The 27501-nt window shown below is 41.9% G+C and overlaps 1 protein-coding gene across 1 annotated transcript in view; it reads right to left on the bottom strand.

The window, feature by feature from the left end:
* grid2 (glutamate receptor, ionotropic, delta 2) overlaps nucleotides 1-27501 on the bottom strand; it is a 279373-nt gene that overhangs the window by 69815 nt on the left and 182057 nt on the right. The window contains exons 5-8 of the mRNA XM_030783937.1: nucleotides 19279-19332; nucleotides 16728-16901; nucleotides 13689-13850; nucleotides 11963-12082 (exon numbers count right to left, since the gene is read on the bottom strand). Coding sequence (XP_030639797.1) covers nucleotides 11963-12082; nucleotides 13689-13850; nucleotides 16728-16901; nucleotides 19279-19332 — 510 coding nt within the window. The remainder of the gene's footprint in view (nucleotides 1-11962; nucleotides 12083-13688; nucleotides 13851-16727; nucleotides 16902-19278; nucleotides 19333-27501) is intronic.

Genomic DNA, 27501 nt, shown 5'->3' with positions numbered 1-27501 from the left:
GAAACAGATACATCACGACATTCCACTTCGATTCACATCATCCTGGAACATTTGAGCATAAATATTTAAAACACCTGCTGAGTACATTGCCTGACACACATGGCTGTGTGTCCAAATATAGATTAAAACTGTCTTGAATTTTATGGTGAACACACAATTAAGTCCTCTGCTCTGTAAGTGAGGCAAGGCAAAAAAAAAAAAAGGAAAAAAAGAAAAGAAAAGTAGAATGAAAAAAAAAGTAGAATAAACACACGTACACAGACAGGTACGCGCATGAATGCATGTCCGTCACAAACCAAGAGATCTATTAATAAAAACAGAATGTCTGCTTCTGGACACCCTCCTGCTGAGAGACAAGGTGCTGCTGTCACAGGTCCTCCTCCAATTTGTCCAAATGTGTTAGCTTATTAAAGGAACCTGACTGACAGTATGTCTCCAGCAGTAGGAGTTCCACTACAGCCTTGACATGGTACCATCTTGAACAAGCCAGGTGTTTGGTTACAACCGCTGCTACAACCACACACTATGATTAAAAGTTCACTTCACTGACTGATACCGTACACACTCCACTGATAACTGAGTTGAAGTTTCATCGAAGCTGTTTAGCATTTTGAATTCCGACAACCCAGGTGCCATTGAGAGCAGCCTAATGTACAGCTAACTGCGAACTGAGGGATAAAAAATGTGAATGCTAACAGAGGCTTGCCAAATAATGGGGCAGTAATGTTAGATTTGGATGACAGCACTGTCTAAAAATGTCCCTTCGCTGTTGTGGAGGAGCGTATGTGTGCTTAACTTGATATATGTGTTGTCAGAGTTCACCTCACAGATGCGATCGGTCAGTTCCTGGTTGTGAGCGACAAGCCTCCGATTAAAGCTGTGGACACTGTGGTCAGTTCTCTCTTCCTTTCCCTCTGACTCCTCTCTCTCTCTCTCTCTCTCTCTCTCTCTCTCTCTCTCTCTCTCTCTCTCTCTCTCTCCCTCTCCCTCTCTCTCTCTCTCTCTCTCTCTCTCTCTCTCTCTCCCTCTCTCTCTCCATCCCTCTCTGCACACAACTGTCAAGTCACAGTGAAACTAAAAGAGTCTCCAACTGGACAAGTTGTCACGGTCAGAGTATCTTGCTGCTCTTATTCTCCTAGGACTCCACCACTACAAGAAAAGAAATAACCGTCTATGAATGATCTAAGCGACAGCGTTGGATTTAATTCCATTTACCAGGGCCATGTGGCCTTTCATCCAAAGAACTGTTTGATCAAAGCACAAGTGCAAGTCTGGATCTGCATCTCTAGTTTGAAAGTTAGTGTACAAACAGTCTGCATGAGAGATCCAATTATGAACTGCACAGATAGCTTCTGAAAAAAAAAAGAGAAAAAGAGCAAGAGAAAAAAAGACAATTAAAAAGACAACAATGAGAAATAATTGAAAGTCTGCAAGTGGTCAAGACCGTTCTGTAAACACAATTATCATTTTGAATGTTAATTTGAACTAACCATTAACCACTCAGTAATAGCTTCGACCATAGGTAGGCAGGCAAACGGCATCTGTTTTCATCTTTCTTTTGTCTCTCGTAAACTCTGAGGCAAAAGACATGTGGACAGCTTCTGTTATTCACGTAAAGCAACATGAACAAATTCTACTGTATCAAAACCATTAAAATTACAAAAAAAAGAGAAAAAAAAAACTGTAAATAAACTGTTAACTTTAGGACTGTCACGGTGGTGGTGTGGTGCAGGACCCAAGTGCAAGACACGATGGTTGACGGTGACAAACGGAAGACTTTACTTGAAATGAAGACCAAAATACAGTGCAAAGTAATAACAAAAACCGATAACAAAAAGGTGCAGCATGACAGAGTGCTCTAAAACACAAACAACGATAGACAAAGACAAGGCAAACACTAGGACTTAAATACAAGGGAGAACTAAAACAGGGCAACACAGGATTGGTAGAAATTAACAAGGTAATAATCAGACAAACGGGAACAGGTGAGGGGCGGAGACAGGCACAGAACAAGAGCACAAAGACATATCAAATTAAAAGTCCAAAACGGAGGTGCAGGTTGTGACAAGGACACAAGTGCCTTTGCTTTTCATTTCATGTTGTATAATTACTTTATCATTTATTTACATATTATTTGCTATTTATATTTTCAACATTCAGTTTTTTGTATCTAGTTTATGTTGAGACACAAAAATAATTCAGTTGCAAAAGACTGCAAGCTGTGGCCCTATGAGATCAATTACTGGACTGAGCCTTAATCTTGCATAAGAGTAAGATCAAGAGTGTATTTAAATTTAAACAAAACACAAGTAAAAAAAAAAAAATCTAATCATAATAAACAATACATTAATCAAGCAAAATTGATTTCATGGGTCGAAGTTTTAATGTGGGAAACATGCTGAGATTAATTGAAGAACAAAATGGAAAGCAAATGAGATTCGCAAAACTTAGATTGATATTGAACTGGACATGTAAGCTAATGGTTTTTAAATGCACTAAGCATTCTGTTGGCCTTTCTCTCTCACTCTCTTGCACTCTGTGTGTGTGTGTGTGTGTGTGTGTGTGTGTGCGCATGTATGCATGCGTGCGTATGTGTGCACACACATGTGTGTGTGTGTGTGTGTGTGTGTGTGTGTGTGCGCGCGCCCAAGCACACGCGTGTACTGAACCTTTTCTATAACTAAGCCATTAACTGTGCTCATGTACGCAGAACAATCATCCTCTGCGTATGTCCAAGAAAACATCGATTAAACCCGCATGTTCCTGTAGATAACTGGGATGATGTCCTCTCCTGCAGAACAGCAGGTTTTCACATCAGCAGCACCTTTCATTCAGAACTACAGAGCATCACTTTCTCAGCACTCTGTAGGACCACTGCTGGGGATTATACAGAGTGTGGGGTATAACCCACTCAGTCCTCCACAAGACACTTTCCAACAGACAAGAGAAAAAGAAAGAGAGAGTGTGTGAGAGAGACTGAGTTTAAAGAAGCTTCAAAAGGTGAAGGATCGTCAGTGTGGGAGAGATGCAGACAAAACAGACAATGTGAGAAAGAGAGAGAGAGAGAAAGAGAGAGAGAGAGAAAGAGAGAGAGAGAGAGAGAGAGAGAAATGGAGAGAGAGAGCAACAGAAAGATTAAGAAAGAGAGAGATAGAGAGAGAGTTTGTCTGACTTCAAGGACATCTCTTCATATTTAAAACAGACTTAGATTCGGCACTTGCCTCTCACTCAGACGAGGTGAGAACAAAGAAGCATGACAGGGGAGAGAGAGAGAGAGAGAGAGAGAGAGAGAGAGAGAGAGAGAGAGAGAGAGAAAGAGGGCGGGTGGAGGAAACAGAAAGAGTGAGAGAGACAGACAGACAGAGACGGAGAGAGAGAGAGAGAGAGAGAGAGAGAGAGAGAGAGAGAAAGAGGGCGGGTGGAGGAAACAGAAAGAGTGAGAGAGACAGACAGACAGAGACGGAGAGAGAGAGAGAGAGAGAGAGAGAGAGAGAGAGAGAAAGTGGGTTATAAATTGTTATAAGCCTTATTCCATATCTTTATCCATTTTGTAAAGTCAAAGGCAGAGGGCATTAGGGAGGCACTAATGCAGGAATGGGAAAATTCTGCAGGGACTTTAGAGGTGCCCAAGCATCCACAGCATAAAGTATGTATGGGAGGCACAACATGTAACTACAGCGATGGGATAAGAGAGGCGTAAGCATCAGAGTGTGTGTGCTCAGAGATGGCAAAGATGCATCACTGAATATTTCACACTGTGGGTTGCTAAGTGCTCCTTCTTGTGCTTGCGTTCTGTCGAGTGTTTCACGGTGGTCCCTAAACTGGGGACTGTGCCAAATTCCAACCCAGAACATCCCTACAGGGGCAGTGACCCTAATGTTTGAGTCCGTTTAAATCAGCCTTAAGGAATAGTTCCGTTAGAGGCGTCAACCTTCACGTACATTTAAGATTTTCTCTTTTATTGAATTAGACGTTAAAAACATGAAGGATATTAAAATGTTTAATTAACGACCCTTCATGAGGTACTGAGTCTGAAATGTTACAGCGAGTATGTCTGCAGAGTGATTCCCCCAACCCCTTTGTGTCTTTCTTTGTGTCTTCAGAGTTAACCTTGGGCACGACACCAGAGAAGACGATATTCACAAGCATTGTTCTTGGAGAAATTCAGCACCTTTGGTGTCTCAAATTTCAAGGATTAAAATTCAAATCAAGTGCTTCATCCTTCAGGCATGTTCTCCTTAGCTCGTTTTAATCAAAACACTCCACTTGTTCACATTTCACTTGACCTTTAAAAGAGGCACAGAATCTTCCAGAAACACTACCACATGTTGATGGCTTTATTCTCACTGTTATCACCGGCAACCAACGTAGCAGGTAACTGGAAGGGGTAGGGACAGAACATGCTTTCTTTGGAAGATGAAAGAAAGAAAGAAAGAAAGAAAGAAAGAAAGAAAGAAAGAAAGAAAGAAAAAGAAAGAACATCGGGCATGTGTGTCCGTTCAGCCGCTGAAGTGTAAAGAGGGATGGAAAAACATGAGAGAGAAAAAGACAAAGAGACAGAGGAGAGACACACATGGAAAACATGGAAGCAAGCTAATCCGTTTGGTGCAGGAGACATGGGAGGAAATGAGCTAGGCTTGATCCACAGAGGCATGAAGAAGTAGTGTCTCTCGCAGCCTCCTGTAATCCAGGGTTTACACACTGTAATTCTGCTTCAAACTGCAGGAACAGCCATGGAATGGCCCCTCCTACAGTATGCCTTAAGGGAGCACCATGGGGTCCAGCATCAGCATGAATGGACTTTACCTTATATAACATATGAACAATATATATTACTACGTATAGTTGTATATTATTTGGTGACATCTGGTTCATCATTTTACATAATTTAATGTACATCCCAAAGTAGCTTTTAAGGGGATTTTTTTTTTTTTAATTCAAAAATTTAAATTCATTTTTAGATGATTTATTAGTAATATTGTGAGTGCCGCAGGTTAAAAAACAATAAATTGTATTGCGTAGTTCAAAGCATGAATTGGAAGCCAACATTAGCATGAGAAAATAACAAGGAAGTAACAAACAATAAACAGTATGCAACATAAATTAGCTGGATCTCTAAGGGAACGTGCTGTACATCACAAACAGGGCCAAGAAGAACGTTTGACCAAAAAGATGCCCGAATTTCCTCCAAATAATTCCATCTACACCTAGGAAGTACCCTTTTTTTTTGTTTAAGCAACCAGCTGCTGGAAATGTAAACCATCCTCCTACATAACATTCAAAGAATCTTAAAACGCCCGGCAAAAATACAGAGCGAGAAGAATTACTACTCCGTTATTTATTTATTTATTTATTTATTTTTAAGCATCGCCTGGGAAAAAGAAAACTGCCCTCCCTCTCCCCAAATCCCCCAGTACGCCACTGAGATGCCTGGACACAGCGGGGCCCGGAGTAAGACACTCCGCACTCGCGGCAAATTGGAGGAAACAACAGAGTGTGTGGCGCGCTGCCGAAGGAGCCGTCATTAGGAGAACATCAATAAGTGAGGACACACTGAGCTAGAGTGGCCAACAGAAACTCACTCACTCTGTCTCTGTCTTTTTCTCTCCCTCGCTCTTTCTCTTGCTCTCGTTCTCTCTCCAGACACAGCACTATTTAACCTCATCTCTCTCTCTCTCTCTCTCTCTCTCTCTCTCTCTCTTTCTCTCTCTCTCTCTCTCTCTCTTACACCACTTACCTCCAAAACAACCTTATAAATAAATAATGAAATCTGAGCCTCTGTGAAACGTAATTCCACCAACAAGTATGAGGAGAAAACCTTGCTTGCACTCTGCTAAACGCCCTCAAAATCCCCTGAATAGATCCTGATACAGTCAAGGCGGGGAGAAGGAGTTTCTGTTCGCCGGGCTGCATGCTACTGGGGCCACTTAGGCCCGGATAAAGATGAGGAACAATCTATGCGTGCGAATAACACACCATAGCACACATCGTGTTTAATTAGATTCTTCAACCTGGAAACAGAACAACAACAACATTTTTTTCAACCTCATCATATTCTCATACATGATGGAATCACACAGCAAACAGCTTCAGTGAAGATGCAAGGCACAGGTGGCTTACTGGCCCAAATAAATGACTGCAAAGCTTGTGAAATGTCCAGTCAGTACAGTAATAGTACCAGTTTTGGTTATTTGTTATTTCACTTTTTCTTGTGTGTCTATTACACTTACTGTAGGGCTAAGTGAATTCCAAAAGCTTTCGATAACTAAGTGCTAGTTTAGCTACAGCGGTGATAAATGTTGTCTATGTCCCAATGCATGCTCCAGTTAGCTTTAGAGGCGCTTTCCATTAAAAACCACAACTAATTTAGTACATAATGCATATATAAAGTACATAATTAGAAAGCATTCAAACTACAGTATCAGGTCTAACCCTAGGCCTAAGCTTAAAAAAAAAATTGCATTTCATCTAGCGGCATTTCATCTTGCTACATTTTGGAAATAATATTACAAAGATAGTTCAGCAACCAATTTCATTTTATAAATGAAACAAAAAATCATTTTGTAAAGCCAGTGGTAAACATTCCCAATAATTGTCCATGGAGAATCTGCACCGACATCTTGCGAAGCATTTTGGGATGAACACCCTCGGATTGGTACGGGAGTACGGAAGGACAGCCAGGAAAATTGCAGACTACAGAAACCACCTACGATTCCCAATAACCGTTTCATTTCTTGAACAAGGTTACAAAACTTTCAGCTCTATGTTCCACATTGTCGCCAAGATGCACCTGGCATATTACCACGGTCAACATTTAACCAGGAACTGGCTTGTTAATCTGAAGTACGACAAAACAAGCTGTCAAACCCGCTCTATCCACGAGGATACTGGGCTACTAGGAGTTAAAGGAGAGCACTTTCTCCAGTCTTCAGAATTTTGTCATTTTAGATTCTACATGTAACAGTCAATATAATTAAAAAAAAACAATTCACTTCCAACAAATTTATGAGAACAATCAAATGAGCTGCAGTGTGTATGGCAGCTTTCCAGTATTTTGTTTACGACAACGTTAAAGGATGCTTTAAAAAAAAAAAAAAGCAAAACAACGACTATCTTGTCAGCACAATTACCCGTGACTTGCAACTATTTAACATATTGAAAGTTCCACACCGCTGCTTTTCAGAATCGGTGTCAGTATTTCATTAGTATCTTACAAAGGCAGCAATGATCACACAGAGTGGGTTATCATGGAAATACAGCAAGTCTAACACATAATGACGTCAAAGCACTTCGCCATAAGCTTTTAAGTCACTGATGTGGTACAATGTGTCTGCTGTATGCTTATTATCAAGAACTGAGTATACACAGTGCTGATGTCATTATGTCCTATCTGTAGTTATGAGACAGCATGACCTCTTATGAATTCCTAAATTAAGTGTTATATTGTGGAGGTATTACACAGGCTTCATAAATATCTTGTTATGGCAGTGCGGCTCTGAGAAACAGGGTGTAAGTGTGAAAGCGCTTTTATTCAAACAAAGGTTAAGAGTTACAAAGGATGAAAGACGACAAGGGTGAGCGAGAGGAAGAACACTTGATGACAGGTAAGTACAACAGTGATGAGGACAGAAATGCTTGTGAATACAAAGTCAGTCAGGCTGAGAACACTCAAACAAGAGAATTTTGCAGTGAACCCAACCAACCAAGGAGTATTACTAGACAAAAGAAAGCAAGGCCAGTGAACGGAAACCAGATGTGAGAAATGATTGAATAATTGAATGGACAGTGAATGAACTGAACTGAATAACTGACTGATTAGTTAAATGAAACAGAGCACTGACTGACCAACACGGGGGTTGGGGGGGGGGGGGGGGGGGGCAGAGACGTGACACTTCGATGTATTTATAATGAACTGTACGTTGTTTATATGGTACTCATGGGAAGTGTTACTCAGAATTACATTATTGTGAAAATTCAGCACTATATCAGTTAATCTCAATGTAGGCTCTCTACAAGTATTAGATTAATGAAAGAGTAAATGAAAACTGCAATCTCAGAGGTGCTGAAAGACAGGCTGGACAAATAATCCTGAACTGCCCCCCCAACCCCCATTGGGCAGCCTGATCTGAAAATAAAAATAGCCATTGAACAGAGGGAAATTTCTCTGTTATCCTCACAACACACATTCATGTGCCAGCCCACCCTAAGCCTTCACAGATTAAAGAGGGAAATTGGATGAAATGGAGTAGTCATATGCTCCCCAGGCTCTTGAGCAAAGTAATAGATCACCATGGAGGAGTGAAAAGAATAGAAAAAGGTGAGGAAGACGAAGAGGAGGAGTGTAGGGGGGTAGAAAGAAGAGCTGAACGGTGAGCGTGTCAAAGAAGAAAGGTTGGCAACACACCCATCATTATATCTTATATGTATTCAATCACCTTCACCCCTTTAACAATGTTTTAATAACATCTGTGTCACAAGTCTGGAGAAAATGTCTTCCTGACCCACAGAAAATTGAAGAGGGCTGTAGTCGAAAATGAGAAACCCGGGACGTTTAACACGTTGGTAATCTGCGGGGAGTTGTCCAGGGATAGATGTGTAAAGAGAGTCTTTGATACAGGACAAATCAATAAGTCTTTCTCTCTCTCTCTCTCTCTCTGTATCTCTCTCTCTCTCTCTTTCTCTCACTTGCTCTCTCCGCTTGCCTCCCCTAAAGGCAAAAAAGACAGGTCCTATAAAAGCACGTCTGAATCTGACTAATGGGATGGAAAATTGGGGGGAAATAGGGATCTTTACCCTGGAGGACGCCTTTTCCTCCATACACTTTTCACATATTTAACACAGCAGCCTTCGCTTTTTCAGTGCGGTTCACATTTACATGCAGCATTTGCTCCAAAGGGTGTCGAGGGGAGGAGGCGTTACTCACCCTCCCCATAAAATGGCACCTAATCCCGCTGTACGGACCACTACATCTTCTCGTGTGGGCCATATAAGTCGCTACATTTATCCCATGCTACCCTTTAGTCTTAAATTCACAATCTTTTACAGATGCCTTGGTTTCCTCGGTGACTCGTAGCGCGTGAGAGGAGTTGCTCTCTGAGCGCTCTAGTGGAACCAAAGGTCTCTGGCCCTTTAAGAATTCAGAATGAAAGAGTCACAGAGCTCCACCCTGAGTCTTTACACGCTGTTCGCTGCCCACACTTTCTTCCCTGCTGCTGCGGTCCTCTACTTCCGAATCAGTGAGCTTTCATTACCCTGAACCCTATTAAACCAAACCTAATGGCTGTCTGACCCCTCTCACTCTCTGCTCATACATTTTCAATAGGGCCTTACAGAAAAGAAAAAAAAAAAAAAAGGGAGGGAAACATGAATATGTTTTATCCCAGCAGGAATGATTAGCCGCTACGGCTAATCAAGCAATTGCACAGCAGAGCACTGTCCTCTATGTGGTATGCCAAAGCTTTTAGACTGTTGATGTATAGAGTGGTAAGCAGCGTGTAGCCTAAGAAATTAATGGACCAGAAAACTAATTCTTGCATGGAGGTAATAGTAATTATGACAGATTGCCTCTGACCATTATTGTCAGTATAGAACTAGCTGTGTGCACCAGTGTGTGTGTGTGTGTGTGTGTGTGTGTGTGTGTGTGTGTGTGTGTGTGTGTGCGTGTGTGTGTGTGCGCGCCTGTGTGTGCATATCAGCATGAGACAGAGAGATGGAGAGAGCTAATTTCCTTAACTACATTAATGGTACTCCCACTATGGAAGGTAGAAGAAATCAAAGGAGAGCTATTCAGTCACAAAAACAGTGAGCAGTGCTCACAGCTGTCAAAGTCACCTTGGTGTCAATTACTCAAACAGTTGACCTGTGTCTCTTGGCATCACTGAAGAATAAAAATCAACAGGGGAGATTAAAACACATAAGGGAGTACAACAGCTCATCGAAGAGAAATCTAATTTTGGGTTAAGGGAGGGGGCCCTTGGGTATTTGTGCCCCAGTTCACCAGGTGAGGGTAACATTAAACGACTCTCGAGGCAAAATCTCTGACTGCAGCACCTGAACACGATTTTACCAGGAGAGGGAAAAAAGGAACCGGAAAGTGTTCTAGAACAAGATCAAATCGGATACTTTTTATGTTATTGGAATCAACATGTTTGCAACAGGGTAACATATATAACATTGTTCAACAAATGAAGAGCAATGAAAGTACAATAATTTGTTGCATGGTCTTATTATATAGTGTTCGAATTAGTCACTCATCACCTCCTGAATAAATATGCGAGCAGTGTAATTATAGTTCTTCCCTATGTAGCAGCTATACCAGTGCAAATAATTGATTTGCATATTGTAAAGATAACACAACCAGAGATGAATTAATGTTAAAAAGAGCTCGGATCCAAGATGAACGCATAAATTACAGTATGGCAGTAACGGGTCTATTAGCCAAATGCATGGCTGGCTTCTATCTATAAGCACTTACTCAATACGGCAGCATTATCAGTGAGTGTAAAATGACCTGTGTGTATTCTATGCCTCGTGATCAGTTTAGTTTCATTAACCGTAGGTCAACCAAATCAAATTCACAAATGTTTAACAATGTCAGCGCATACAGTCAGTACCGACAGAGCCGAGAATGAATCCACTACCGAGCGTTACACTCCATCCTTTACCATTCTTGCCATCCCTTCCTCAAGAAAAAAAGAGAGAGAGAGAGACAAAGCAAAAGAATAGTCTAATAGATTCACTCCATCAACGGCTGGCCTCTGCAGCTGAAGAGCAAAGGATTCGCCGACAGTATAACAAGTATTTGATGCCTTCAAAAGCAATTATCGTCCGTGATTAAGGAATTCAAGTTAATGTAATTACTTTGTACATAAAGATTCATTTCATCTTTTTGGAAGCATGGCGCATTCTGTTTGTGTCTAAGACCATTATCTCTAATGAGATCTGACAATTTAATTTGTAATCTGTGCTGAGGGCCCCTCTGCTTGGGGAGCTTGTGAACTCATTAAGGGACCCAGAGCTGGGTCTCCAACAGGATGATGGGGAAACAGCCTAACAAAGCCAGCAACCTGTACCCTCAAGGTCACATCTGTGACGTTCACGCGGTGGAACTCAACCTGAGAGCGTTTTCCATCTACAGATCCGGACCAAATCGTCCAACCGGTCCATTAGACCGTTCGGCCCTGTCCCAAGACTTTTCTGTACTCCCTTTCTTTGTCTCCTTGCCGTGTTGGGCAGACATCCAAATTGTTAAAATCTCCATTAGTCAAAGCAAGCGGTCTTGCTTTGACTAATTCCCTGTGAAGTCATTAAAGTTGAAGAAAGGAAAGGAAACAAGAATAGTCTAATCATGTTAGGCTACTGGGACAAAGCCGGTCATTCAAATCACTTAAGCGTTTCTTGTGAACGGCCCCTACAGATGTAACAGACAGCACGGAAGTGAAAAGAAAAAAAAAAAAAATTGAAGACTGTGTATGAAAAAATATCCAGGGCAAGCTCAGCTAATACTGCTGTGTAAGCCTTTAAATAAAACCTTAAAAATGTCTAAACACAGGTACACAGAACAGAGGTGAAAACAACAAATGTCATCACCATCCCACGCAAGCTCGCCGTTCTGTTACCACTGCTCTTGACCAAAATGAGACAAATAAACAAAGCAGGAGGAAAATAAACAGCGTCTACAGGTGTGCCGAGCCTCTCGCAGGGAGGCTGATGGAATTCATTAGGCGGCTATGATTATCAATTAAAACTCTTTTGCTCTTTAAATTAACGCAATTAGCACTTAACACCTAAAGGAGAGAAGCGGTGCAAAGGAATTAGGGGTTTTTTTTTCTTTTCTTTTTTTTTTTTTTTTTTTTGAGGAACCTGACAGAGAGGAAAGAAGAGGAAGAGCACACGGGAATTGGGCAGAGCTGAAACAGACTAAGAGACTCAGCCAAATGGAGAGAAAGAAAGCCCACATTACCTTGCTAACGCCTCTCCCCCTGTCTTCTCCATAGTTCGTGCCCAGGATCTCAAAGTGAATGTTGGGGTTAGTCCCATTTTCGTTAAATTCCAGCAGACTGGTTAGACCACTCACGCCACCCTGAGAAAAACAACCAGTTTCAAGAATAAGATGCATAAATTCACAATTTAACACTCATACGAATGTCTTTGAGGTAATATGAATGCCATAGCAATTCTCTTGCAAATCATCAGAAAAGTAAATAAATATCTTGTTAAAGGAATCATAAAAAAAAGTACATTTTAAATTGATTATATCACGCAGATGATGTGGGAGTCCCAGTTCCATCACCACCATCATCATCATCATCATCATCATCACCATCACCATCATAAACATCATTATCCTGTACTGACTGAAGGTAATACTGTTTGGGTAAAAAGCAATCTGTCTGAATATGTTTCAAAGATAGGATGCCATATGCAGCACTCACTCAGATTTCCGCACCTCAACAGAGAACAAAAGGAAAAAAGAAAAACAAAAAAAACAATTTAAATCTCCGTTCAGCTAAAATGAGTCCCCTCACGTGTTTCTCTCTCAGTGGCCTGCCTGAAACATGTCCTATTTGGCTGCAGGTTCAAATAACAAAAAGGTAATTGTTGTAAAACTATTGAGCCAATATGGAGCTGACAGAATTAATTAGACAGTCAATTATAAAGGCAGACGAGCAGATTCTGAATGAGTTCACCTAGTGCTGTATTGAAAAACCAATCAATACCAAACTTTATTTAATTAAACTGTAAAGCGGTGAGTGTTCCACTGCATTCGCTCCAGGGAGTCAAATCTAAACCCATCACATTGTTGACTCACGGCAAAGTAACACACTACATGTTTGCATTAACACGATCTACAGGTGATTTTAAACTTTTTAAAAACGATTAGGAGTAACAGGACAAACCCCTCCAGTTTGCACCATCCCTTTCCCCGTTCCTATGTGGGAAGAAACTCTTTTTAGATGGGAGAGGGGCGTGGCAGGGCTGTGTAAGAGACAGCTATCTGCCACTGTCTCAAATGTTTTCATTGTTAGTTCACATTAGCAAGTCATATTAGGTGAATGAAATCACTGACAAAACACGTAAGAGCTGTAGTCAGCGCTGTCTCTTAGAGGTGCACCCCTGCAAAATGAATTCATCCAGAGGAACTACTTCGAGGCAGAGGGCTCAGTTTTTCCTCGCAACTGGAACCAGGCCAAAGTCTCGCTTCTGGCCAAAGGCAACACGGATCTCACCTCTATTCAGTTCTGGACTGGCAGAATGGAAGGGGAGAAAAGAAAAAAAGAGAAGAGGCTGAGGTGAGAATGTTAGAGCAGAAATGTCACCCAGATGGGTATAGGTACAATGGAGCCCTTAGGGAAGGAAATGTGGCTGGTCTCCACAAAGGAAAAAAAAAAAAAAAGGGCAGAAAATCACCCTGTGCTCAAACATTACATTTTATAACACGCAGTGGCATCTCTCCAGGCATCGTGTCATTCACGCAGCCCCACTGTTCTCCAAACACTAAACGAGAGCCGCAGAACGAGGGGGAATCATATCAACAGCAGGACAGGGTCCCACCCCCGAGAGGCTGGACAGGAACTGTCTATCACACACTCACAGGTGCATAGACATACACACACACACACTGTCTATCACACACGCACAAACACACACACACACGCGCACACACACGCACATACATACATACACACCTTTTTGACAGTCTCCAGCATGGAGCGACCACCCTGCCAAGGTTTGGAGTTCTTGCGGATGCAGGTGAGACTAGCCATGCTGTGCCACTTCCTGTCTTCAAGCTTCCTGTGGAAGGTGTTGGCTAGCAGCAGCACCGTGTCATAAATGTAACGGTTCGTAATCTGGCAACGTGACAGAAAACACCAGGAGGTGAGAGGAGAATGGGGAGAGATGACAGAAAGAGAGACGTAACAGAAGAGAGAGAGAGAGAGAGAGAGAGAGAGAGAGAGAGAGAGAGAGGGTGTGGGGAACAATTAATCAGCTATTTAAAGCAAGATTTATGACTCTTACATCAGTTCCAGTAAAGAAAGGTCTTTTTTTTTTTTCCTTTGACAGAAAAAAAGTCTCTCTTAGAGGACACCTGGTGTGTCAAAGCTGTGATGTGTGCTCACCAGCAGGCAACGAGTATTTGATCAACGGCAGAAAAGTTACAACGAGCACCTGCCAATTTGGAAACACACCTTGGTTTCCAGCATTGCAAATAGCACACCGTAATACTGTTTGCACAAGAGCCTCTGTTCCTCCCCGGAGCATACAAACTGTATTTATCAACGCATTAAAAACCGTTCATGAGGCTAGAATGCAGCTTTGATTTGTGGGTGTTGATTTGTGTGCGCGTTCGTGTGTGTGTTTGTGCGTGCGTGCGTGTGTGTGAATCTGCATCTGTCAACACTGGGCATCCTGTGGCAGCAGCAACGGTTATTTTAGGAGTGGTCGGGAAGGAAAGCGATATCGTCAAAGCGGCCTTGTGCCTCCTGACTGAGTTTTACGCAGTGGCACCATGAAGAGAGTTCATTCCGGCTGCGATCGATGGCGCGGTGATGTAGCCCGGACTGTTGTCTCCATTTTAATGAGAGTGTAATAAATAGAGTTGGAGTGGTCATTAGGTTTCCTCTTGTTTATTAACCTCCAATTCTCTCACACAGTTGACACGATATTGAGCGCAGTGGTACGCAGCACTGTTCCGACTTGGATGACAAATAGTCTACAAAAACCTCCTGACATAGGCTTTTGTCCCTATTTATAGCCATAAAAGCATAATATGTTAGCGCAATTATTTACATATGGGCTAGCGACGCTTTGGATCTGTTTCACAGCTAAAGAAAGCAGCACGCACAGGGGGGAAAAAAAGAAGTTTAATTATGTCTGATGATTTGTGATGGCTATGAAAACACAGGCGCAGGTTATGTATGGAAGTAGTAATGACATGCTTACATTCAGATCTCCTTGACAAAGTGCCAATTACAGAGAACAGACAACGAGGCTTGAAAGCAGACCACAGAAAATTACAGCATCTAGCCAGTCTAATGTTTCACTTTTAATGTCTTTGACTCTCTGTTCCGTGGTAGGAAACAGGTTTTTTTTTAAGTGTAAAGATCCGTTCCGGTGACTCACGGCAAAAGATTATCTCTAAAACGGTTCCAAGGGAGAGGCTACTAGCTCAAAATAAGAGGCTGATAGAGCCTTTTGGTATTTACAAACATGACAAACCTCCTACATGCCCTTAACTGCTCCTCCGAGAGCTATCTAGCAAACAAATAAAAAGACATACAACCCTGAGAAAGGACCTTGACAGTGAATCCTCTCCACTCATGGACAGTGGTATTATCATTTCTAGTTCACAGCGGCTTTAAAGAGAGAGAAGAGAAAAAAAAACAAACAAAAAAAACTTTTAATTAAGTAAGAATGATCTGACAGGATAGGGAATTGATTTATATTTCGTTCTTTGTTTGTTTGTTTGTTTGTTGTGTTTCCTTTGTTTCATGGTGAGGCAGTTGAATTGGAATGGAGGCAAAAGTGCTCGGTGGGAGGGCAGAGCTCTGAGCTGGAGGGCAGACAGTGGTTGGCCCGTCTGAGGGGACAACATCTGGTGAGCAAGGAAATCCAACAAGTCTGTTTGAAGGGGAGTGGAGTCAAGCTTGGCTCTCTGGGGAATTTTAGAGATCAGTAGTCCCAAAGGGACAGAGTGAGGGAGAGAGAGCGAACGAGCGAGCGAGCGAGAGAGAGAGAGAGAGAGAGAGAGAGAGAGAGAGAGAGGAGGGGGGGGCAGATAGAGAGAGAGAGAGAGAGAGAGAGAGAGGGAGTGTGTGTGTGTGTGTGTGTGTGTGTGTGTGTTTGTGTGTGTGTAGGAGAGTAGTATATGTGTGTGAGACAGAAAAAGAGACAGAGAGAGAGAAACAGAGAAGAGAGAGAGACAAACTGGGAGACAGAGAGACAGGGAGAGAGAGAGAGAGAGAGAGAGCGCGCAAGAGAGAGAGAGGGAGAGAAAGAGTGGTCAGGCTAGTTCAGATGATGCGCTCCAGCGCAGTGTGAAATTGGGCTTCTTCTGGCCCACTCTCCTGACCAGTGAGCTGTTTTTCCTCCACACTGTCAGACAAGACTGGCCCTAAATGTAGCCCTCAACGCCCTGCTAAACACAACTCCTGTCCATCAGCGCCAAAGCAAACACTCAAGCATCCTTTTAAACCAATCAGAGCCAGTACAGAAGTCAGACAGCAAAAGCACACGATTCAGTTAGAAACAAAGGCAAGAATGTATAACAAATAAGAAACAATGACAAAAGTTTCAGAAGAGATACAGATTCATACAATTTAACTCATTTTTATGTTCAGGTTTAGAGTAATACATCACAGTAACATTTAGTACATGGAGGTCATTGCATGTGTTTTTTTTTTTTTGGTTTTGGTTTGTTTTGTCTTTTTGGTTTCTTTTTGTCTAAAACTCTTCCAGCCCTGTCTTTCATCTGTCCGATATGCAAATGAGACAGAGACAGTGATGTCAAAGTGGGTGTGCCAATAAATAATGGATGCTAAAAAAAAAAAAAAAAGAAAAGGAAGAAAACAGATGAGCTCACATCTGGGAGATGAAGACTGCTGTAAGGTACGGAGTCAAAAGTTTAATTAAAAAAAAAAAAAAAGATCAGGTGGAGAAATGAAAGGTGAAGAATGAGGGAAGAATAAAGGATAACAGAGAGCACTGAGAATGGAGTAAACAGTCACCTCTAATGTCTGGGCTTTGGGGTCTTTGGGGTCGCAGAGGGAAGTGTTGATGCGATGGTTATTCCTCACACAACGCTGGCTTGTGTTCTGTGGGAGTGGGAAGGTCTGTCTAATCAAAGTCAACCTCCCAATGGATTTCATCACTAACTCCTGCACATCCATATCAGAGATCTCCTACAACACACCAAGATGGACAGAGAGAGAGAGAGAGAGAGAGAGAGAGAGAGAGAGAATAAGTTTAAAGACTGAGTTTAAAAAAAAAAAAGAGTTTAAAAAACTAACCGATTAGATGAAAGAAACAGAATTGAAAAAAGCTTTCCCTTTCTTATTAAATACATATATGTATGAAGTGTGCAGATTCTTACATACAAAAAAAAAATAATCACACACACACACACACACACAACAATGAAACTCTCTTTTTAAAAACTCTTTTCAGCTATCACAACACTCTTCTGTCTTAAAACTCAGGTCAACTTTCACAGTTTCTATCCAAAACTGGATGAACGTTGTTCTTTGCATTGTTTTAATTAGCACAAGACTGCATACGTGTGTCATTAGTGTTACGGATATTCTGTTTGTGGAAGCTGACATGAAACAGAGAGGCGAGTGCTGCTGCACAGGATGAAGGGAGGACCTCGTGTTGGAATGTCCTTGTACAACCTAGGGAGGAATCAGGGCTAATTTTAGCCTGAAGACACCGTTTGTGCGGGTGTGGAGAGCAAAGTAAACCCCCCCCCCCCGTGATGTGATGAGAGCCGACGCAGGACGTCCCTGGTGAAGGTAGATGTCAGAACGGCCAATCTGTTCCCATCCAACACATTTCGCTTGTCAAATTTTCACCTGTGACTTTGCGCACGTGAGAGGGGTCGTCATGAGCGCGTCAGAAGGATGAGAGTTCGTGGCGAGTGACTCCACGAGTCCCTCATGTGCAGCCCCCCCCCCCCCCCCCCCTTCTCAAAAAAAGGAGCCTTATCTTTAAAACGTGAAGCACTGGGCATTTCACGTTGCATTAATCTTTAGTGATGGCTGCCTTGCACCAAACCTCATTAAAACCTCATTGGAAAATTCTCATTGGGCTCTGCATATTTGATACTGATGGTGCAATATGGTCTAATCTAAAAAAAAAATATGGTCTAAAAAAAAAAAAAAAACTGGTAGAAATATATATGTCTGCGATTTGACATCATGTAATTAATCTCGAGAGAATGGAGATTCATGCAAATTGGCAGAGAGGAGAAGGGTGGGCAGAGATTTCAAAATGGTTAAATCAACCTAAAAGAACGTCGTTTACCCGAGCGGCACGGGGCGTTGTTCCTACGTGAACCCTCAATTTTCACCAGGCCCAATTACCCCCCCCCCCCCCCCCCCCCCCCCGCCGCCCCGTCCTTCCTTCCACTGACAAATGCAAAAGGCCCTTGACGCTTAATTAGGAGAACTAAAAAAAAAAAAGAGAGTGACACAAATAGGGAACCCTGAGGGTTATGGCCTGATTTAGGGTTAGGCTTTGGCGATAGCTCATTCGCCCCCCCCCCCCCCCCCCCAATGTTGCCGTGAGAAACGCCCGTCTGTGAGGAGGTCATAGAAGATAATGTCATGTGTCTTTGTTTTTCACTACCTGGGGATAAACGATGACATTGCTTACCTTTCATCGTTAAACAAGGTACTATTCTGTCTTAGCCGGTTATTCACATTCAAATCACATTCAAATCACTACCTACCTTCATCCTTAGGAGAGGCCAACGAATTCTGTTGATGACTATGTTGCCTTGATGAATGTCAAGTACTAATTATCTTCAAAATCGCCCTATGAATGTGCAGTTTATAATACATCGTAATCACATATCGTACTTAACTTAGTACGAATAAATCGTTATGAAATACAACCCATTCCTCAATTAGGTAGAATAACCCGTATGATCTGTTAACTAAAAGCATTTGCGAAAGCTAAGGGTTTTGCACCCCTGATGAAAGGATATTTGATTAATAACCGAAATATGCATCAAGGTTAATGCACAAGGTGACTCCAGTTCAAAACCAAGCTGAAATGCGGCTAGGGAAATTGTCTAACTTCAACTTTTTTTTTTCTTTTGTTTTTTTCTTAATCAGTAAGAAAAATGTCATATTGTCAATGGATCCAATTTTAATTCTTCTCAAGTGGTTTTCTCATTTGCCAGCCTGCATTTAGCCAGTGAGCCTTTGTTTGTCCTCATTTGGCTCCGTGGAGGAAAGGAAGAAATATCAGCTCACTGTGTTCCATTCTAGATTAGTCTCACATATGGACAGAGCAGTACAGCCTATTAATTATGAATACATCATTTCTTGACTGGAAGTCTCTCGTAAAGCATTCAATATACTATAGTTTATAGAATAACCATAAGTAAATAGTAAATATAATAGAATACGTAATACGATTTAATGAGTTTCACTCATCAGCTACATGTCAGTACTGTTTGCAGTAACCTGTGTGCATTTTGAAGTTGTGTGAAGCTATTAACTCTAATAGAAGACAAGTGCAAGATATGAATATTATTGCAGGCTTGGAACTGACCTCATTAATGATAATCCAATGGCAGTCAAATGCCACCAGGTTAGTCTCCACAACCTGTTGAGAACAAACCACGAGGGAGGAAGGGAGAGAGGGAGAGAGAGAGAGAGAGAGAGAGAGAGAGATTAGCAATGACTTAGAATTCTCATTAGACAATAACATTTTCTTTTTATCTGTCAGTAAACAGACATTACCCAGGCTCGCTTCAGGCCTTGGCATTGGCAGCACTCTCAGGAGAACCTCACTCTCCTCACTGCCTTTCATCAAAATAACAGAGCACTAACAGATCTGCATTAATGGCATACCTTTTGTGAAATGCTGCACAACACTGAGGACATCTTTGTAATATAAACAAAAAAGTACCATTCACTTCCATCCTCTGCCACAGTATTCCTTGTTTAACTTATTTAACTGTTATTCAAATCATCTAGCACTTTGGCTCCGGGCTTCAATATACAACACACTCAGGTAAAATCACCCACCCACCCACACACACAGACACACATACACACACACACACACACGCAAGCAGACAGACAGACATAACCAAATCACTCTTGCAGCAATAACAAATCTGTGTTCCAGAAAGCACCAAACTGTATTTGTCTGTGCAATCAGAGGAGAGAACACGTTTCCGGTGTGCGTGTGAGTGGGCAGTCAATTTTATCAAGAAGCCCACCCCCACCCCACCCCCCCCCCCCCCCCCCCCCCAGCTTCTCTTAGGATCGCCACCTCATTGTTGTATTCCTCCCTCCGCTAGCACATTTGAATCCGGTCTGTACGTTTTTTTTTTTTTTCCATTTGCTGATTGTCCACATCCCTCTGTGACTCCTTGCGTGGGCGAGACTCACCCCCTACACCAGTGTTTCTGCTGCTCAGCCTACCGACGCTGTATTTCATTAGCCGTAATTGTGTAGGTGACTAAAGCGGCTGTCATAAAACACTTCTGCTCCATAAACAAAAGCAACAGCTGGAGAGTATGACGGCAGTACGCTAATAGTGTTTTAATCTTCCACAAGGACCTAATAAAACTTCATAATTACACTAGAGACAAGTCGCATAAAGAACCCTGTCAGTGCGCACATGGGTGAGAGGGTTTGATAAAGAAAACCAGAGCTAGGGCATCTCCTTGTTGTCCTTCCTCCTATGATCCTTCTCTTTGGCCAAGGAAAAAATGTGTTTACTATGGATCAGGAGAAAGCGCCTGTATTTTACAGTATCCCTAATTAAACAGTGTATGGTCTAATTTTGGTGACAATGATATGTTCCCTTTTGAATGCATCTCGATAACTATCTCATTGTTTGCTTTGTGTGTGTGTGCGTGTGCGTGTGCGTGTGTGTGTGTGTGTGTGTGTGTGTGTTTTGTGATGGTTCCACCATCGGGCAGCTGTGTGGGAGGTAGTGTGTAGTCATCACACCAAGGCCAGAGGGGGCAACGCTTCAGTGACTCCACTGTGTGTGTGTGTGTGTGTGTGTGTGTGCCCATGGCTTAGCCAGCTCTATATGATCACGCCCAGCCACACGCTCAACACCCTGAACCAAGGGCAGATGTTACTGCTTAATTAGAGTGAGGGGCCAAACCCCACCAGAAGATACAAAGCTCCGAGGTTATTTGCACTGCCAAGCAAGAGAGGAGTTCAAGGTTGTTAGCATGGAGCTGTTAACCTTATCACAAAACCCCCCCTAAATTCATGTAGAGAAAGCAACTACACAATGAAACACAAAACACACAATGACACATACACAAGCATACACACTTTCACGCGCACACTCTTTCACACTCACCTACACAGACACACACATGCAGTGGCAGCATCAACAAGGGGTGATGATTCTTTAGCCAGTCTCCAGAGACCAGCACGTGTGGTGCATCGTTGTCCACACAGCCAAGGAGAAAGGTATTGATTCTGGCAGCCGCTTCAAAGTTGACACTGAGGCTCTCATGATGCTTAGGCTCTGCCGTCTCAGGTGGGATCCAGCAAAATCCGGATTTGGTAAACAACAGCTCTGACTCAAGCCCAAATACGTACCCTTCTCTACCCACTGAAAATCAGGTGCATAAAAAAAAAAAAAAAAAAAATGTCCCCACAGACGTTGAGAGCGACAGTTTTCAGCATGGTTTACATAAGCTTTCCCAAACCTCTTTTTAAGCACTCCTACACACCTCACACATTTTTCTCTCTAAAGACAAACAATTTTTTTTTTTATTCTTCTCATTGAGGGCATTGATGTTATGTTGACAATATTAATTAGGTCTGCTAGACCAGACATGTAAAATGCCTGGAGGTGGCTGACAAAATGAATACAAAACATATTTTTTTTCTTAATGCGTATGTGTGAGAGTGTGTGCGCGCGCACGGGCATGTGTGTGTGTGTGTGTGTGGCATAAAGAGGTGGTGGAATGATCCATTTGATGTTTCCCACCGCGTCTGAGTAAGATTTCTGATTAACCACTGAGTTCTGCCGATACCTCTCGAGTTTGAGTGGCGGCTGTTTTCCAGGTGAAGTCCTATGTCTGGTAGATCAAAGGCCTGTAATTAGCCACAGACTGCCACACATTGCCCATTACTGTCAATCGTAAATCTTCAGCTGCCTCTAAATCACAGCCAGGGTTGTGAGAATCAAGACCAAGTTCGTTGTTCGATACAACCACGTCTTTCGAACAGAGAGACATCGGGCACGTTTCGACTACAATTCAAATTACTGCTCTCCATCAACGTGGGAAATTACTGCTCTTCTCAGATGGTGTATTTGCCTGATTAGAAACCAAATCAGGCCATGAACTGATAATCATGATGCATCATTCACAATCATTGTTTTGTTTTGGGTTTTTTTTTCTCTTTTTGGTAATTTCCTTTTTTTTGTCCGTTTTAGTGTGGTTGAATGATACTGACCTTTTCTTCTGTGGGTTTCACAGATTATGAGGGCATGGTAAGCTTTGGAGAGCAGCATTCAACACATTCCTGTTTGGACTACAATGAGTTGTTTAAATTACATGCTGAAAGCCATGTCCTTCATCATGGTGCTTTCAGAGGGAGATGATTATTGTTATTATCTCATATTTTCCACCTGTCTGGGCTTTAGAAGTGAGAGAGAAGAAAGCACATATTCATTAGGGAGTCCAGAGACGAGAATGATCGGAATTAGACAGGCACTATGACGCCGACAAACTGTCTTTCCCCATCTTACTGAACACAACAAAGTCCTCAAGGGCCTTTCACTCATCATACACACACACGCACACACACACATAAAGGTGAGCTGAGGTTATTTAAATCGGTAGGAACATCTCCAGTTTTCATAAAAGTGAATTGAATTACGTGTATGCGTAACAAGATGTGAGATGCCTATTGGAAACCCAAGTTTCGGATGAACAGATGAATATTTTGATAGTGTTGTCACCCTGAGAATAAAATACCACGCGGACATCAATTTTAGTTACTGGTGCGTCATCCCTATCAGTCTCAATATTTCAAAGAAGCAACAAGTCAGCCTAAAATGCCATCTCGATATTATAACGTGCCAATCATTAGCTATGAAATTACCCACTAATGCGCTTTTAATGTGGACTGGTAAACGTAAAAGAGAATACCATCAATTACCTATAAATCACAAATAAAACCCACCAAACTCTGTCAGCAACCCCTGAATGACATGTTTGACAACAAAAAACAAGCTGTAATGACAGGATTGTAAGCCTCAGAGAAAAATGACACTGTCAAAAAAAACCAAACAAACAAAAAAAAAAAAAAAACCCTGTTTCTCTGCTGAAGTGGCTGTTCACTGGCGCGTATATTCTTCCGTATTGTGTATTTAGCTCCTTCTCATTTACGCCTGAGCACATTAAATAGATCATAAATGTTGTGTGTCACATTTGCCATTTTGGTTTAATGTCAACCACCTTACTCACGGGTGTGGTTCCTGTCATACATTATTCATCCCGCCGAGTGCGACTGTCACCCGAAAGACGGCCGTCACGCTAGCACGCCTTTTCCTCTGTAAGCTTACACAGCGTACGCTGGCAAAAGCTGAACGCAAACACTTATCATGCGCCCGTCTTGAATGGCACGGTGCCACGTCTCCAATGATGCACTGATAAAACTTCCACGCCTTGCATGTGAGAGCTGCCCTCTCCTGTACTGCATCGAGACATTTCAGGTAAGTGCTTTGGCGCTACAGCGCGTGTGAGGTGATATACACTCTAATGGCTTCTTCATCTGCCAGCAGGAGACAGCTGATACACAAGTGTATGGGAAAATATATTTTGAGGTTAAATTCACAACTGGGTAAGCGGAATCTTAAGTCACTGTGTTAGGTTCTGTTATATGACGAATCATTGTGACTTCTGTAGAATATACTGGTTGCTTTCTATGACAAAAGCTTTCGTTATGATTATCCAACATATTCCAGCATTATGAAATATACATAAATGAGTTGGATTAACATCAAATCACAAATGTAAGTTAGGAGCACGGAAATCCATCTGGACACTTTTGTAAACGCTAAGACACAACAGCCTGACTGTGAACTATATTTTGAGTGTGAGAGTATATCACCCTGTTTCTAGTTTGGGAGATTTTTCTCTCCCGACCTTATATGTGCACATATCATATTGTACTCTCTGAGATATACTTGATGTGAATGATCCTGCTCTTCAGGGGACAAGGTGGTTTATCCTGACTCTGGTCGTGTTTTGACACAACTTGGCCAATTAGAGCAATACAGAGTTAGTGCATGCCGTGAATTTACTGACATCATTAACGGAGACAGGATTCCTTCTGTCCTAAAAGGAACAACTTGACACAACCAAAGGCGGAGCCTATGGTCCTGATCTCATATATTCAAACATATGATAGGGGGGTGACATACAGCTCAACTCACTTGCTTTTATTCATCACAGAAAGAAAGAGAGTCTAGTTGACGTTGCAAAAATGGCTGTCTGGAGTCTCTCTGAGAGAAAATGATAGAATTTTCTGCACTAGGGCAATCGTGTCCTTTTCCCCCATATCCTCTTCCTAACATGAAATAATTATGGTACCCTCATAAAAAGACGCCTTCAAGGCATATGAAGTGACAGCAAAGGCCAGCAGCTGTACCATAGAACATGGATGTAATTTCTCTACTCCTTGTTTGATCTACGTCGAGCGGAAATCCTTCACCCTACACCTAGCCATGAGAGGGAAATTAAATAATAGATTAAATTTGACACGTAGAGCAATGAAATATCTTCCTGTCGGTGATAAATGAAACCTTTTTTTGTGCAAGAGACAATGTTCTGACCGTTTGGACAGCATTAAAAAGGTCACAGCTTGTGAGAGTATACGGTTTGCACACCTTATGCTCAACGGAAATAAGCACGTCTTTCCAAGATATAAAAGTCTCGAGAGTTCAGTTATGAAAATTTCGCAAAATGAGTCAGCTACTTTCATCCTTTCTCATGGATCTCACTGTGTGCGTTATGAAAAACAGTTGGTACAATTATTCTTCTTGAGTATATGTGAAGCCTTGTTGAGAAGGTGAAATAATTTCATGCCATGCTGTTAAAAGTCCTGAACCACTCCCCATTCTCTAATAATTCTAAAGTTAATGGCTGAATTGAGGCTCTGGTGAATTAAGAAGTTGACCTTTGTTCCATTGTGTCAGTTCCGCTCTGCTGTGAAATTGCCTTTTGGTGGACTCTCACATTCTGCCGTAGTGGGATGGTCTTTCAGGGTGACTGACCTTCAAATGGAGTAAAACATTTCCGCATCCCAGTGCCTCTGTTCTGCGCTTACCCTTTGCAGAACGCTCCTCATAAAAAAAAAAGAGAGAGAGAAAGAAAGAAAAGGGGGGAAAAAACTTTTTTCCTCTTTTCTTCCATTATCCTTGTTTAACACAATGACAAAAAGACACAGCAGCTCTCCTCAGACACAGTGGCCTTTTCGGTCGTCTGGAAAAGTTTTCAGCCTCTCAAGGCGCCGGCACCACCCAGCAGCTTCGGCCGCGAGTCTCTTTTCAGTGTTTCTGACAGCTTTAGCGACAGTAGCACTAGCCAAGTCATGATGGGGTCCCATGTGCTACAGATCAGCAGCTCTGTCAAAAAGGAATTGCCTGGTGACAGTGAGAACTGGTAAATGCCATGTCATTCCATGACGTGAACCCCTCAGTCCAAAGCTTGTAATCCTCAGAGTGTGACATCACTGCTAATTCCTATTCAGTGATGTAACGTCCACTGTTCAGCAGCCATGAGGCGTCTTCATTCTTAGTTAGGGTGATGCCACTGTGAGTCTGACCCTCGCATTTGTAATATGGCCATGATCTGGGACAGGATTAGCAGAGTAATCCTCACGCTGTAGTCTTATCAGCACATTCCATGTCTGTGCTGTCATTTACCAGCATCATATCATTTTGGAAATAGTTATGTATAAATACACCCCACCCCACCCCCCCCCCCCCCACCCCCCCCCCCACACACACACACACACACACACACACACACAAACACAAATACAATGAAATGAAGGAAGGTCGAAAGACAAAATATGATGACCTTCATTGTCAAATGGAATGAGAAGAAGAAAAAACAGTGAAACTCAAATAATTATTATTCTGTCATTTCCAGGTGCATATGAGTCATATTTCAGATGCATATGAAGCATTAAAATAAGTATAATTTATGAACCAATCAATCTTGCAGGGTGCACCCTTCTTTAAATAGCCAGTTTTCATGCTATTAGTTTACTTAATGTTCTCCACATGTTATACATGCTACACAGTGTGGGTGGTAAATAAGAGTTCACGCTTAAAATGCTCTCAGTTGAAAATGGAAGAAGATGAATTATCTAGACAACAGCATTGCCAGATGTACGATAATTATCGTATTTGTACGATAATTTTGCCCTATGTACAATGTGCGATCAATAAATTCCACAGTGTATTATAATGTGATCATTTCGTGACACTTAGCCTAGACTGATCACAACTACTAATACTATCTAATTTTAATTCATTTCTCGACACAATCAAGATAGCAAAATATGGATCCTACGTCTGTGTTTACGTATCTGTTCTCACATGACGTCTTTCCAGCCAATCATGCTTGTTGTGATGATGAACGTGACTCATGAGCACTGCTGTCGTTAACTTAACCATTAATCAAATCCTCTTTACAAACCAGAAATTTTAAACGGAATGCAGTAACTTAATAAATCAATAAATACGGGTTTTCTGAAATCACACGTTTACGCTTATTTGCTCTCTTGGTTATGATTCGCATACGATACTTTTCCTCAAAATACGATAATTTTAAGCCGCTGACAACCAATTTAAACAAAGGCATTTGCAATAAGTGTTAAGTAACTTTCATGAGGCGTGGGTAGCGGTCTTGTGACAAAGATTTGAGTCACCTCAAGCAGTTGACTTAACTACTTGGGACTGAGGGGAAAAAAAACATTTCTGCAGTCATCAGTATTAATGATTTAGTCATTTAAAGACAATTGTATGGCAAAAACGAAATGAGGAAGGGAAACTTATCTCTAGAGAACACTCACGTTCGTCCTCCTCAACCCTTACTGCAGACAGCGTCGTTTTCAACACGCAATTCATCTTACTACCAAGAGCTCCATTTAACCCGAGAGCACAAATGGGAAAAGAAAAAAAAAAATTAGAAAAATCCAAGAGAGTGAAATTCCACTCCTCATCCTTGGTTCCACTCTAATCTAAAAGCTACCGTTAGCTGGCCTATCCAATTTATCCTTGGACTGTTTTATGTTCTCCCAGTGCACGCTTGACGGTGGGCCCAGTGTGATATATGGTCTTTACACATCCATGTAAAATGTCCATGCTCCTTGCAATATGAAATTAAACACATTGTTGAGGTAATTTGATTCAAATGAGAAAACGCTCAGCGGGGTCTAATTGGCCATGTAATGTTGGGACTGTCGCCGAGAAAGTAACGAGTGACGGAACCGTTCAACTTGTGAATGACTGATCTTGTCAAAGAATCGGGACCGTTTTGCAAATAGAAATGACTAACATGCTCACCTGCCCGATTCCCCACGGAGACAATATACCAGCTTAGATCAACACAATCCGTCGCCTCAGCATAACAGAGAGAGAGAAGCCGAAACAACAGTACAACTATCAATGAAGCCCACTGTTTATGCTGATGTTATTCAACTCAAAGACAACTTTCATGTTTATTTTAAGTGATTTGTACTAGGAAAATAAGAGAATTCCTCCAAATTA

Source organism: Chanos chanos, chromosome 1 (assembly GCF_902362185.1).
Source record: "Chanos chanos chromosome 1, fChaCha1.1, whole genome shotgun sequence".
Taxonomy (NCBI): Eukaryota; Metazoa; Chordata; class Actinopteri; order Gonorynchiformes; family Chanidae; genus Chanos; species Chanos chanos.
Note: the sequence above shows the minus strand (reverse complement) of the source record. Positions and strands in the feature narration are given on the sequence as shown.